The 14,871-nt window shown below is 41.6% G+C and overlaps 1 protein-coding gene across 1 annotated transcript in view; it reads right to left on the bottom strand.

Annotated features, from left to right (window-relative positions):
- plxna2 (plexin A2) overlaps positions 1-14,871 on the bottom strand; it is a 273,461-nt gene that overhangs the window by 95,498 nt on the left and 163,092 nt on the right. The window contains exons 8-12 of the mRNA XM_034696628.1: positions 12,318-12,414; positions 8,799-8,913; positions 6,495-6,695; positions 5,812-5,908; positions 5,375-5,574 (exon numbers count right to left, since the gene is read on the bottom strand). Of these exons, the coding sequence (XP_034552519.1) occupies positions 5,375-5,574; positions 5,812-5,908; positions 6,495-6,695; positions 8,799-8,913; positions 12,318-12,414 (710 nt within the window). The remainder of the gene's footprint in view (positions 1-5,374; positions 5,575-5,811; positions 5,909-6,494; positions 6,696-8,798; positions 8,914-12,317; positions 12,415-14,871) is intronic.

Genomic DNA, 14,871 nt, shown 5'->3' with positions numbered 1-14,871 from the left:
GACAACGGATGGATTCATAATTCAAAGTGTGCTTCACCCAAAGCTGCTCATCGTGAGAGTTTACTTTTCTTTGAGTTAACTTAAAGTTTGTCTCAAACTGCTTCGACACAAGTTCTCAACACTGAAGATGCATTTCCTAAAACAACTCAATATAATCTTTTATCTAAATATTTTGCAGAAAAAGTAGATCCTGTAGGTGTGGGACCAGGTTTTAGCACCAGAAGAGTTCCAGTTTTAGTTCACATTTCTTTGTAGCCAAAGTGGTCCTGACCTAGTATGCTGTTTCAGCAGGCTTTAGCTGCATGCAGAAAAACAGTCCATGTGGAGAACAAGAGGGGTGCAATGCAAACCTGATCTAACCAGCAGCCACCTGCCGCCTGTAAGTGCTAAGAATAATACATCCTGGTTTCAGATGGACTGGGAAAGAAGGTAACGATGGGAAAGGAAGTCTTGTATAAGACTGGAGAAGGTGGCTGTCACTCCCAGAGGTTTAGTCATTGCCAGATGAAAGCCAAGTGACTTTATGGCTAACCAAAACTGGACTTTTCTTGATGTATTGAGTTCAAACTGTACGATTTATCACATATTAATGGGGAGCTAACTTTTCAGCAGAAGGAAACAATTATTCTTATCCCAAAGAAGTAACTATGAATGTGTTTGTTTACTCAACTAACTGCTTAAACTTCATCACCCTCACTAGCTGGCACCAGAATCGGTCAAACAAGTAATTGTAATTTTTGTAACTTTGGGCCCAAAATTTTGACTTTAACCACATCATGTCGATCCAGTTTTTAGATCTAGAAAAATGGAAATAAAGGACAATGAGGACATTAATCTACAAGTGGGACCAGAGTCTGGTGGTGCTGGCTCTGCTAACCTTAGACATTCTTCACAAATCAATTAGACAGTGTTTACCTGCAGGTATTAAATAGATTGTGACTATTTTTCTGGGTGTTTTCTTACCTTGGATCAGTCAACTAATTATAAAATAGGGAAATAGGTCACTTCAGCACATTCCTGGACATGAGCCACAAATAATTATTTGTATTTTGGACAATTTACTGTCATTCCCCTAACATTTGCAAATGGTAAGACATGAAAAAAGCTATTGTTGTTGTACACAATTAACAAAAAGTTGCAAAGATTTGAACATGCTGCTTTGACAACGCCAACTGTCCGAGCAGACTTGAGCTAAAGCAAGCAAGAAAAACTCTGACACTTCTCAGCTGCTCAATACGTGAGTGGACCGCAGCACCTGGCTCATGAATTTAAAAGAAAAGAAAAGAAAAGGTCTGCGTTTTACTAATTCTGTAGAATATCAGAGATGTGCATTTCCCACAAGTTCAGCGCTGCTAAAAATCCAGAGTCCAAGTTGCCTTGCTAACCCCATGCTGTGATAATAGCGCTAATGAAAACACAGAGGGGAACAAGGTACGTCCCACTGTGTGCCAACGAGCATGTGCTGTCGAATGACAAACTGAGAGCATAATGGAGTTACACAAGAGCATAACTTAATACTCGGAGATGAGTCAGAGATAGTGATACAGAGAGAGAGAGAGAGAGAGAGATAGAGAGAGAGAGAGAGAGAGAGAGAGAGAGAGAGAGAGAGAGAGAGAGAGAGAGAGAGAGAGAGGGAGGAACAGATAGGAGGCAAAATTAAAAAAAGGAGGAATGAAGCTCTCCTCCCCTTCCTCCGTCTCTCTTTCTGCCTTATCTGCATACAGTATAACAAATCAATTAACTAAGTCGTTAACTTCACTTTTTAATTGGCTGGAGTTACATGTGAGCGCGTGTTTGAGGAATAAGAAGGCAAACAAATCGATGGTGGAGGTAGAAAGGGGGCCGGTGGGTTAACCACAACGCACTGGTGCGTTACCAAGCCTAATTAAATAGTACGTCCTCCAAGCTCGTCTCCCCTGTGACAGCAAAACCCTGCAGAGTGGGGGGCGAGGAAGTGGCCTGAGTAAGCAGAGGTCTACTTATGGGAAAACAAATAAGCACTTCCAGGTCATGACCCTGCAGGTGCTGAGGTGGAGGACGTTGAACCACTGAGCTGGGGAGGAAGCAGCTTAAAGAGATGGAGGGGGCGAAGGAGAGCTGAATGAGGACAGAAATGTCAACATCAAGTCCCGTTCACCTCGTCTAACGTTACCTTCAATAAAAATGTACACTTTAATTTCAATTACAATAAATAAGCAGGATCAGGTTTGAACTGGACCCTGAATTGAAATGTTCAGATAAATGTTAACTTAGTTTTAGCCCTCAAAGACATAGACAGCTGCCGGCGGCTACTTGTTCTTAAATGTTTGATCACTTTTGAACCGCTAATCCTATCAACAAGCTTTAAAAACTCAGTTACAAGCGGACATTTTCAGCTTTCCATTGATACCACATGTGTCTCATTCAGCATACTCAAAATAAATGCAGATGAGTCTGGCGCCCCCCAAAAATGGTCTAGGTCTTTAGGGGTTAAATCAATCAAATCATCCCCAGATCAAAAGAAGAAATGGACTTTACCACTTAATTTATTTACTCTTCTCCCCCTTTTTTTTTCTTCTTTCTTTTCTTTGTTTTTCCATTTATTGAAAAACACAATTAATCTGTGTCACTTGTATGTCTTTGCACTCTACCTCTGCCTCTGAAGCTTGGAGTGACTTCCACAATGCACTAGCTTGTTTTTCAAGTAATAACCGACTATTTCTGTGTGATCTTGCTCTCCCTAATGTATTTAAATAATGTTGCTCTTTTGTATTTGTTTTGTCTGTTTACCCCTTATTAATGTCGGTATGAATGTGAGGTGTGTGTGAAGTGATCAATGTTCTGGGGTGGGTGGGATCTTAAGGGTGTTTCTGTTACTGTGTTTTATAACATCACCCACAGAGCTCTGTTCCAACTACTACTGTGTGTTTGTCTGTGCATAAAAAAACAATAAAGAAACTTTGGAATAAAAGAAGAAATGGAGGGAAAAAGGAACGGCGACCACATTTTCCTTGTTATCGTATGAATACGAAGAAAACCAGGTCAAACTATTCTCACCAGCTACAGTAGGTGAACTTATGAGTTCAAAATGACTTGTTTTATTAACTTTAAGCATCAATAAGTCCTCTTTAATCTTTATTCTTACAAAGTAACTTTCAAAGAAAGGAAATCACCTTATGAGGAGACTGACCCATTAAAATGTATGAGTAGGAAACATCGTACTCTTAAGAAAGAAGAGGAAATGTCAAAGAGGCAGAGTTTATGTAAGGACATTTACCCTCAGAGAAACCCTGAAGGTAAAAAAACTCACCTATATTTGCACACGTGAGCACAACACAGAGCCATAAAGCTGAGCTACATACCAAACCACACATAGAAACATGGCGAAGCATATGCTCTTTGCTTTTATGCACACAACAAACACTCTCTAAATAAAAAAAAGTCTCACAACAGGAAAAATATGAGCCAGGGAGACATCAAACGGTTACTAATCCGCAGGCATTAGGTGGGCCCAGCACCCTAGGGAGCCCCTCTGAGGCTCATTCTAATTCTCCTTGGGTCCAGACAGAGTATAGAGAAGCAGCTTCTCATGCCGTACCTCTCAATGACATCTCATTGTCATGAATCCTGGATGTCTCTGAAGTGTTCTGCTGTTATTAGAACAACTATTGCATAACAGTTGAGAAAAAAAAGGTTCATTTCATGATCATGTAATCTGGGTTTATGAAGCTGATGCTTTGGAGGATACAAAGCAAGTCTTTCATTATGTAAGAGCATCAACAGGGTTACAGATAACAAAGTGAAATGGAGCAGGTATTAGTGCTGTCAGAGGTAACAATGATCAGTGAGATGTTTATGTCACCTGGTGGGTAAAAGACTGCGGTCACCTATTAGAAGTTTCTATTTTGATTGTGTTCAAAAATGAGACTCTAAAAAAATACTGATCCACAGTGAATTTAAGAATTTAAGATGTACGCTGACACGTGCAGAGAGAGAGAGAGAGAGAGAGAGACAAAGAGAGAGAACAGAGAGACCTAGATTGTGAATGGAGAGATTCAATTTTTTGTTAAATATTGAGGAGTGACCTTATGGTTATAGTTTAATGATTCCCTCTATGTCATTGATTGTGAGAAACTCAGAGACTTGTTGCTCTCAAAAAAACATACATTGGAACAGTAACCATCTTAGATATTGTCGGTTATTCCTTTTCTGGTAAAGTATCATCCTTGTTTTAATTTTGAAGTTGTTTTTTCTTCAGACTCAAACAAACAGAGCAGATCTAGACCGTATTCTATGTTAAATTAGTAACAGAGACCCGACATCAAGACAGGATACAATCCAGTCCCATCTTACAGGCCGGACTTAGTCTGATGTCATCTTAATCCACCATGAGCAGAGCACTTTGCTGCATTTAGCAAGTTACAGTGGCAAGGAGGACAAACTTCCTTTAACAGGTAGAAACCTCCAGCAGGACCAGACTCATGTTAGACAGACATCTGCTGAGGACGAGTTCTTCTTCCTTTTCTGGTTTAATGTAATTTTTGCATGCTACATGTAAACTCTGATATTAAGACAGTTTAAACCTGTTCACCTCTGGGTATAAAAGACCATCTCTTATAAACCTGTGTGACTTATACTTGGGATTTCACGGTACATTGAGACAGTCATCTTCATGCTGATGTTCTAGGGTCATCAATCTGAATTCAGTCTGTTCTATACCCAGACAAAAAGTCCTCACAGGACCACTAAAGTCCTTGTATCATGATAGCGCTAGCCTATATGACTGTTATGTTGCTGTTTTTTTCAAATGTTCTAATTGTGCTCTTTTATTTCGCTGTTCCAGATTTAAGCACATTAAGACACATGAACTACTTATGAAGAGAAAAAAAAGTACTATAATAAATAATTTAAATAATTTAAACTGCAGATATCAAAAAGATCCAAACAGAATGATGAATAAAAGGATGATGAGAAGACTACAAAATACAGTTAGAAAGCACCAGAGTACAGTCGATTGTCTGGGATGGAAAGAGTGTTATACAGATATATATATATATAGTGATATATGTTCTTCAGGCAGTAATTTATATCCTCTTAAGGGACACAGTTATTAATTTCAGAGAACCATGGTTGAGTGTTGTGAGTACAAAGTCAAAGCTCTTCAGCAGCGTCCTGCAAAATGTTCACTGAGTTCAACAGCAAAGCTATTCTAAGGTTTCATCAAAGATCCTCTGACTTCTGAATTTCAACTACATCCGCCTCTACCACCTCAACGCTTCACGACCCTCTGTGAAGAACGAGCACCAGATGCACTAACCTGATTCTGAACCTGACTATTGCACATCGATCGGCCTTCGATGTGTGTGTGGGCAGACAGAGGATTATGGGTACTAACCTCAGTGATGCGTGGGTTGGTGCACTTCACGTTCTTGCTGGACAGGTTGAGCCAGCGGGTGGTGTACGGGTTGATGGGGGGGCAGTGGTGCCGCAGGGTGCACTTTCCCTCTCCGCTGCACCAGCCGCACTGGAACTTCCTCTCCGCCTTCAGACACATGCCGCAGCTGTCCCGCTGGGCTGCGCACTTGTACAGGTGCACTGTGGGGGGAAAAAAGTAGAGGGAATATATACAGTGAAGATGCAACAACAGAAAAATGTACACACAAATGTCTCTTCAGAGTCAGCTTTGTTTCAAAACTGACAGAAGGTCTGCTGGGAAAGATTCATCCCCACAGGCTATATTCTATTTCTATATCTCCTTTATTTGAAGATCAATCCTGGGATAAATATAACACATACTTATATACACAGTCACGATCTGCTTTCTCTTCTCACCTTTGATATTCTCCGGGTTATCAATAATAAAGTTGCCGTTCCACACCACCGAGAAGTCCACAGGAAGCTCGCTGATTTTCATCCCCTCGTACAGATACTGGAGGCCACGGAAGGCGAGGAAGACGGGGGAAACAGACAAGAAAAAGAGGAGGGTTTTAATGGGATGTTTGGGAATTTCAATTCCCAGGATTCCTTGTAGATGCAGCGCCGTGTCCTTCCAGTGTTGCCCCAGAGTTACATCATCTCATCATCAGAGAGCTGACAAAGTGAGAAGCCAAGAGAAGTGGGACAGCCGAGCAGGAGCTGGAGCTGGAGCTTCCCCTCTGGCCTGTAGGGAAGCTGTCCTCAGCTGCCTCTTATGCCCTTAATTCCAGCCTGAGTTTAAGGGTGGAAGTGTGTGTGTTTGTGTTTGTATGTAGAGAGGGAGAGAGGGAAATAAAGAGAGGGGAGAGAGGAGAGGAAAATGTGTATGTCTGATCTTCCTTTGGGGATAAATAGGATATAGTGTGTTTGACTAGAGGGGAGAGCCAGGCTGCAGCTTTCCCCTGCAAAATAACTTAGGCTGTTGTACAGGCTCCACATAAATATGCAGAAAACACACACACACACACCAACACACACACACCATGCACCACATCTCCCTCCTAATTTGGCAAGATCTGGTTAACTATCACCCAACGCACCGAGCTGTTCTGGCACTGCACGCTGGAGCTGTTGAAGCGCAGGGCGGTGACTCTGTGGCTGACACCCTGGATGTGGAGAACGCACTCGTAGCCTCGCTGGCCTGACTGCGGCTGGGGTAGGTTCCTGGCCTTCAGCGTGATGGGCTTCACCTCCCCCGCCGGGATCAGGATCTCCTCAGAGCGCACCAGTTGAGGGCAGTCCTGAAAGGAAACAGGCAGTGAGGACACGTCAGTGCGAGAAAAACAGGAGACAAAAGATGTCGCTCTTGTTTGTATTTAGGTCACTAGAAACAAGAGGCGAGACAGTAGAGAGGAAGAAGAGAGAATAATGAGATGTAGTGCAGCTGCAGTTTTAATTTATCATAAGTCAGGATGCAAAAATGACTTCTCGCTAAGTACACTGCAAAAACTCGAATCATAACGAGAGTATCTGTGTGATTTCTAATCAGAATAACTCATTACACTTAATACGATCCACAGTGACCTGGCAGGTCCACATTTAAATCTTATTTCAAGGCATCACAAGCCAGGAATAAGGACTTGCACTGCAAAAACTCCAAACCAAGCACATTTTTTTTTGTCTTATTTCAAGAATAAATAAGTTGTTAGACTTTATATGAGCTACATTCACCTGACAAGTCCAGATAAATGTCTTATTTTAAGATACCCCAAACAAAAAATAAGAACTGAAAGGAATCGGGTAAGAAAAATCTATTCTTATTACAAGGAACTTCACGAGAACATTTTTCTTACCCCATTGGCAGCCATGTTATTTATTACAACCAACTACATCCTTATATTTGGCCTGTGATATCTCAAAATTAGACTCATTGGAACTAATCAAGTCAATGTGGCTTATATTGAATGTAACAAGATTTTGTGGCTAGAAATGAAGCCAGAACACTCTTTAAAATTTGAGTTTTTGCAGGGTACCTACAGACAAACTTTCCTTCCACAGCTTTAACTTCATTTTTGAGCCTTGAGTGATTCATTATGATGAGTGGGATTTTGAAACACTGCATATATGTAATAATACTCTTTATACTGAGAGAGGAGGCTGAAGTCAAAAGGGGAACTCTAATGTGACGACACTCTGTGCTCACACAGTAATGAAGACTAAGTGTATAACAATCTGTGGGGTCAGTTTGAGGACGAGTCTAAATATGGACCTGCAGCAGAGCACAAACTTGATTCTGTTTCAGAAACTGTTCGAATAAACCTTACTATTATTTCTAAAGATGGAGGAATTGTAATAGCTGATAAAAGTATTGATTTGAGTGTCTTTATTTCCTCTGGTACTGACACTGAGTGGATGTTAGTGTCACAGTTGTTGAAAAGTAGATAAAGGGTAGAAAAACAAGTAAACTTCATCCTTCAGTATGGCAGCTGATAATGTTGTTTAAGTTGTATTTATTGCTTTGTGTCTTAAATATTCTTCTATTTCATTAAATTGACCAATCAATCTGACCTTTTATTTATCACTTTGTGTGAAGAAGTGGTAATATGGAAAAAATGATTATTATGAAGTCAAAGATGAGTCAGTCAGCCTTCTGCTCAGTAGAAAACAATCTCAGATATGGTAATCACCAATGATATGTTCCCCTGAGTAAATGAAGGATAAATACTGCAAATAAATAAATAAATAGAAATGAATCAATGTCTGATGCAACATTAGAGAGGAGGACGGCTTTTTCAAATCAATCATGTAAACGTTTCCTCGAATTCCCTTCATGGAAATGCATCAAGATCTACTTGAACAGATCTTACAGTGGCCAAGTGGATATCTTCTAGTATGTTTCAAATGAAATCTGCACAGTGGGGTAGACAGTAAATCCATACAGTGTTAATTTAATAGTTAAAGAGGCAGTTTGTTTATCTTTAGATAAAGAGAATACATTTAGGGACGTAAATACCTCTGTTCAAACAGCAACCGACATACACATACAGCACATTTTAAACTGTTTGTTCCTCCTGCATGAGACAGACGGGGTCAAAGTGATCCTGTGTCATTGTTAAGACACGCTAAGCTCAATAACTCCACAGATAATAGAGTGTTAATTGCTGCTGCAGAGAACAAGAGCTCTGAGTGAGAAACGCCAATGCGGAAATAGAAGAGCTTAGATGGCTGTCTTTCTGAAGACATGCCCCGAGGCTGACAGCGAGCTGGAACACTGAGCAGGATGCAGGCAGAGGGAGAGAGAGAGAGAGAGAGTGAGAGAGAGAGAGGGTGATGGGAAATAAAGAGAGAGACGTGCTTGATCGTGTGCATGTTTTTGTGCATGTGTGTGTTTCTGTTCCACCCACCTCTGAGGCGTTGACTCGTCCCTCCTGGAAGGAACAGCTGGAGGGGTCATGGGTACACAAGTTGCGGTACTTGCACCAGTGGCAGCGGAAGGCACTGTTCACACATGACAGACACCTGCATGGACACACACACATACACACACACTGAGTCAGAACTAAAAGCAGCAGAGTCAAGGAGAAGCATGGAGTTTGCCAAAGTGGGGGGAAGTGCCACGGAGGAAATGAGTTCAGATCCCAAGTGGGCACCTGCTGTTGTTGTGCCCTTGTGGTTGGCACAGGACCTAAATGCTGCTGGGGCCAAGTTTGCCCTGCATATATTTCCACTGCGGTAAATTAATACTGCGTGTCATATGTGTGAGCGCCGGGCCGCTTATTAGCCCTCATAACCAGAATCAGATGGAGGAAGAGAGACGGGGAGCGAGAGAATGGAGGAACGTTGAGTAATGAGGACAAATAAGACACTAGCGCAGCTTGATCCTGCAATTACCATTAGCCCTGCATTGTCGAAGTGTCGCTGTAATTACCAGCTGTTAGGTGTGTGAGATGTTTTTTTTTTAGCATGTACAATATGTTCTTATGTGTTTTTGTGTTACCGGAGTGGAACAAAGTGAGTCTGAGAGTCGTGGAAGAACACTTTTAATGAAATCACAGGCCGGATCTTATAAAGTAAAGTTACTCTACTTTAACAGAGACTTTGGAAACTGTACTTCACATGAGCACTTATTTTTCTTACTTACTTCTCTCTGGATCATGTTTATGTATGGTTTCTTCTTTGCTTTGCACAGTTTTAACCTGCATTTTTGGTTGCAGCAATTAACAGTGTTCACAGACAGTGTTTTTGAGCCAATGCAGTGATTTCCACGACAGAGTCATGCCTGTTTTTAATGCAATACTGTTGGCTTTTGGCCTTGTCTCTTTTGAGCAATGATTTCTCCAGATTATCTGAATCTTTTTTTTAATTTTAAGTTACATTTTTGGGCATTTTCGCATTTAGTGGAAATTTAATGGAGTAAATAGTCGAGGCTGGAATTAAACCTGCAGCCTCAGCGATGAGGGATATGGCCTCTGTATATAGTGCACGCTTAGACCGCTAGGCCAACAGCGCCCCAATTATCTGAATCTCTTAATGATTTTGTGAACTATAGATGATGCAATCCTCAAATTCTTTGCAATTTGACACTATTTTAACTTCTTTTGAAATTGTTGAAAAATATTTGCTCACGCAGTCTCTCACAGAGTAGTGAAGCTCTTCCCATCTCTTACTTCTGAGAGACTCCGCCTCTCTAGAATGCCCTTTTTTATACCGAGTCATGTTACTAACCTGTTGAGACTTAGCCTAATTAGTTGGGAGGTGTTCCTCCAACTGTGTTTATGGCCTTGCACAATTTTTTCAGTGTTTTTACCTAAATCTATTTGAAAAGTGTTGCTTGCATCAAATTTGTAATTAGCATATTTTTTTAACAAAACAATACAAAATATTCAGTTTCAGTATTTGATATGTTGTCTTTGCACAACTGCCAATTGCAAACCATCCAAATCAGTTTTTATCAACACCTTACTAAGTGTCCAAGCTCCTTTGGAATAAGGGTTGTAGAAGTCTTAATTATTAGGTGCTGGTTAAGCTAAGTGTTTAAATCAGATGTCCCATGTGCAGAGTCTATAGCAGGGGTTCCCAAAGTGTCCCAAAGGGTTGGGAGACACAAATGGGGGGGTCGTGAGATGTCTCTTCCAGACATTTTTTTTCCCTAAGTTATCTAAAAACAGTAAATTTTACCCATTATAGTAAAAATATTGACAAAAATAGTAGCTAAACTTGAATTAAAACCTTGAAAATAGAAAATGTAATGAGTTTTCTGCTTTTCTTTTTGCCAGATGACTCCTAAGTTTATAGTAAGTGAACAGTTAATTATCAAAAGCATCATTAGCATCATGCTAATATAGGTAGGTAATTTTCTGCAGACCAGCTAAATGAAACCACATTAAATCACTTTGAGGGACAGTGGAGGTCACAAGTCTTTGGCACCAATATTTTGGGGGTCGCGGGCTGGAAAGTTTGGGAACCCCTGGTCTATAGTTCTTGAAGTGGACAGCCTGGGTTCAAATTCAACCTACGGTCCTTTAATTTCCCACAGGTCAGGTCATCCCCTACTCTCTATTCCCGGTGCCCCACTCTATCCACTCTCATATCATCTAAATAAAGGCATTAAAACCCCAAAAGGGAAGTCTTAATTGGTCATTACTTTCATCAATAGCCTCAGAATTCTACTTCAGTGCAACACTTTAGTACTTTATGACAGTTATACCTACGTGGATGAGTGAACAAGAAAACAGCGACAGCCTGAAGCTGTAAGTCATGACTCCTTCTGTATGCCTCTATAATAAAGACAACATACACTTTGAATAAATTGCACTGCCATTTCCCACACTGCATGTATTGATGAAGACTTGTTGTCATTGTGCTCTGCAGTCGCACTTGGCTGTACCTCCCTCTTTCTTCTCCTGCTGAAATACGTTTTGAGTTATACACACTTGCTTATTGTGAAATATTAATCGCTGCAAAAGCATGGGAGGGAAGTGTGGCGAGCGCACTAATTCAGAAGAATGGGGCTGATTCACCTCCTGGCAAACAGAGAGTACAGTAAGTGTGTTAGAGGGGGGAGAGAGAGGGAGCGGGAGCTGGCATCGGATCGAGCGAGGGAGAGCGTATGCCCTTTTCAAGTGTATGCATCTTTCTTTGTGTGTGTGTGTGTGGCTGTCTGTGTGAGTATGTTTGTCGTTGGCGATTAACTGGGCTGATGTGAGAGCTGGTAATTGCTTTCTGTGCTTTCAGACATCAGACAGCCATATGAAGCTATAGGGCATTGTGTGCATGTGTGTGTTTGTGAGAGCACAAGAGAGGCAGAATAACATTGCCAGCTTTAATCTGGCAAAGGAGACAGTGGCTTCAACATTTTGTTTCAAAGCCGAGGGGACAGAGAAAGGCTAATATGACGTGCTAAGATATCTGCCCCCCTGCTAGCGTCGCTGCTGTGATGTCCTTAGTCTTCTTCATGTGATACTCCCAGGTCATCAAGGCCTTTTGGATGTAGCACAAACAGAATCTGCCACACTGGAGTGCAAGCGAGCGCTTTGCAAAGGCACGTCCGACACTGAGATCTCTAATTCAGGGATTCAATCCAGCATCACTCAATCAGTGACAGACACGGCATGAAAACAGGCATGAAATCCCCACTGAAGACCGGTTAGGCAGAGAGCTGCGTGTTCTGTACAGCAGCGTGTCTGAGAGGAAGGCTTCATTAGCCAAAACTTCCTGTTATGGTGTTCGGGGAGCAGCCGGCGATCAGATAACATTAGTCTTTACAGGGGATATTTTAAGAGCCGGCTTAGGTTAAGGACAAATTGTAACTAATTCCCAAAGCATTGATCCGGTGGTTTTTGGGCAGCAGGTCTGGGGCTTTGTTTTTGTAAATGAGAAGAGAAATGAATGGGAGAGAGGGAGAGAAAGAGAGAGATACTCACAGTTGGTGGACGCTGCAGTTGTAGAACTTGACCTCTGTGCTGATCAGCATCTGACCCGTCTCCTTTGAGTTGAGTCTCAGCTCAACGCCCGACCAATCTGAAAAACAACAGACAAACATTTAATGTTTGCTATTGTAATACCATGGTACCAAGTCCCTCACTTGCAGTGTACCCCGTGTCCCATCAAACTTGATCTGAAAGGATCTTCAAGTCCTGCTATGTCTTTGTCTGAAGTGTATAACTCACAGATGCTGAATGGTGGCACAAAGTCATTACGCCTCTGATCCTCCCTCAGAGGTAGTTACAGAGGCGGGATTGGGAGAAGACGATGGTGATGTTTAGAGTCGGAGACATCAGCAGCAGAACAGAGCTTTGTGTAAGTGCCTTAGAGTGTGTGTGTATGTGGTGCCCCCCTCTTTGTGTTTACATGCCGTGCCTCTTGCACTGTCTCAATGCCATAATGGGATCTGAAATTACACACTGGGCCAGCTATATTACGCCAATTTGGGGTGCAATGTGTAGGTTTGAAGGCGTAATGATGGTAGAACTTTGTTCTGGTGCTGTTGAGGCATTTCAGTGTGAGAAGTTGAAAAAGAGAAGACCAGGCACATGTTTAGCATTTATTTTCTCACACAGAGTCAACCTCCAATTTTAAGACTTGAGCCCAGATTTTCTAATTTATTCACGTGATTTTAAAGTTTTTATTGATTGTCTGTTTTCTGATATGCCTTTTAAATGGAACCACTGTTATCATTTTATCATGTCTATTGATTTTACCATTTTTATTGTTAGATTAGTTTTAATATATTTTTGTATGTTTTGCACATCAAGTAGTTTGTTCTGTCTGACATGTTCTAACTCTGTATTGACCTAACATCTCACTGGCTGCAAAACAAGTTTACCTACGAGTACAAATAAAGTAACCTGAACCTGATCCTGAACCTGAACCTGTTTACAGTGTGAACACAAACACACAGGCCTGTATAAAATGACTGCAAAACATTTTAATATATCTAATAGTAACCTCTGTGATGTGCATCGTGACACATATTGTACCAAAAGATTCAACACCACCTGGTTAGGTTTAGGAGAAGGTCATGGTTTTGGTTTGAGCTTTTTTTTTCTGACAGAAAGCCCTCAATGGAAACTCTGAGACATCAAGTACAGGCCAATCACAGCCCAGTATTAAAGGCATAACACCAAATTAGGTATTTGGCAAACTCAGATGGAGAAAAAGGTATTCTTAACGCCAGGCATTCATTAATCTTATGCTGAGAAGTTATTTTTTAGCTGTTAGTGTTGGCAAAAGGTGACTTAATCTGCAAAAGGAAGGAAATGTTTGCATGGAACTGTTCTGTATCATTTAAAGAATGATGGCTTGTGATATATACACAAAGACAGCAAAACTTCACTTTCATACACAGCTATTTAATCTGATCAAATATAGTTACCCTGCATTGTTTTAAACAGAGTCTCGGCTATGTGTCTGTTCTCTTTGAAAATCAGCCTCTTATCTCTCCCTATGAGGATACAGACTCTATAAATATGTGTGTGTGTGTGAGTGAGTGTGTCTGTGTGTGTGAGTGTGTGTTTGTAAATGTGTATGTGCAGAACAGCCTGAATTTCAGATGACATTCAGTGTGTAGGAGGCTTGAATGACCCTCTGTGCCCTGTTCTCTCCGCAGCACCTGTTGGGAATCGGGCTCTGTTTCACACAAGTCTGTTTAGCAAGGCAAGCTAGGCTCATCGCTGACTTCTACTGTTACACATCAGTCTCACCGGATCCTGCAGACAGAGTCGTTCAGAGTTCTTTTCTATGCAAAACCTCCTCTAGGATTCTGTTTTTCTTTTGTGGAGAAGTGTGCCAGCTTTTTGGTTTAATTTCTAGCTCAACATCCTTCTGATCTGTTGCTCCTCTTGTAATTTATCCCTCATGTTCCCTTTTCCTGCACTTTAAATCTTATTTCCTCCTCTCCTATCCTTAGGTCATTGCCACTGCACGATCTATGTTGATGTGCAACAGATAGAAATGCTTGCTTGGGGACAGAAGATGGAGGAGGATAGTGGGGGGGGTGAGGAGGGAGTGGCCTCAGGGGAATGGATGTGGAGGCAAAAACAGCCTGGAGAGGCGGGGAAGGTGGACAAAGGAGGAGAAGGAAGGGGGATGGAGGGAGAGGAGTGGCAGGACGGATGGATGGATGGCTGGTTAGATTGATGGAGGAAGAGCTTACGGGGGGATTGGCTGACATTTACCTAGGGGAGAACATTCATATTAGTGCCTGATGCAGCGGGCCCCATGGGAGTTCTGGGCAAACAGGCCTGTCATTTACTCACAGGGAGGGAGATTACTGAACCCCCAAAACACACACTGATTTCCACACACACATTATATATTATTCAGGGTGTTTGGCTTTGACACCCTGCGGCCATCTTGGCTTGCAAACAACAGGTATTTACTGTCAAACAACAGGTGTTAGTATTCATAATGATATATGTGTCTGCAAATAAATAAATGCCAGATCTGCCGTGGTTTATTTACTGAAACATGCCGGAG

This window comes from Notolabrus celidotus, chromosome 11 (assembly GCF_009762535.1).
Source record: "Notolabrus celidotus isolate fNotCel1 chromosome 11, fNotCel1.pri, whole genome shotgun sequence".
Taxonomy (NCBI): Eukaryota; Metazoa; Chordata; class Actinopteri; order Labriformes; family Labridae; genus Notolabrus; species Notolabrus celidotus.
Note: the sequence above shows the minus strand (reverse complement) of the source record. Positions and strands in the feature narration are given on the sequence as shown.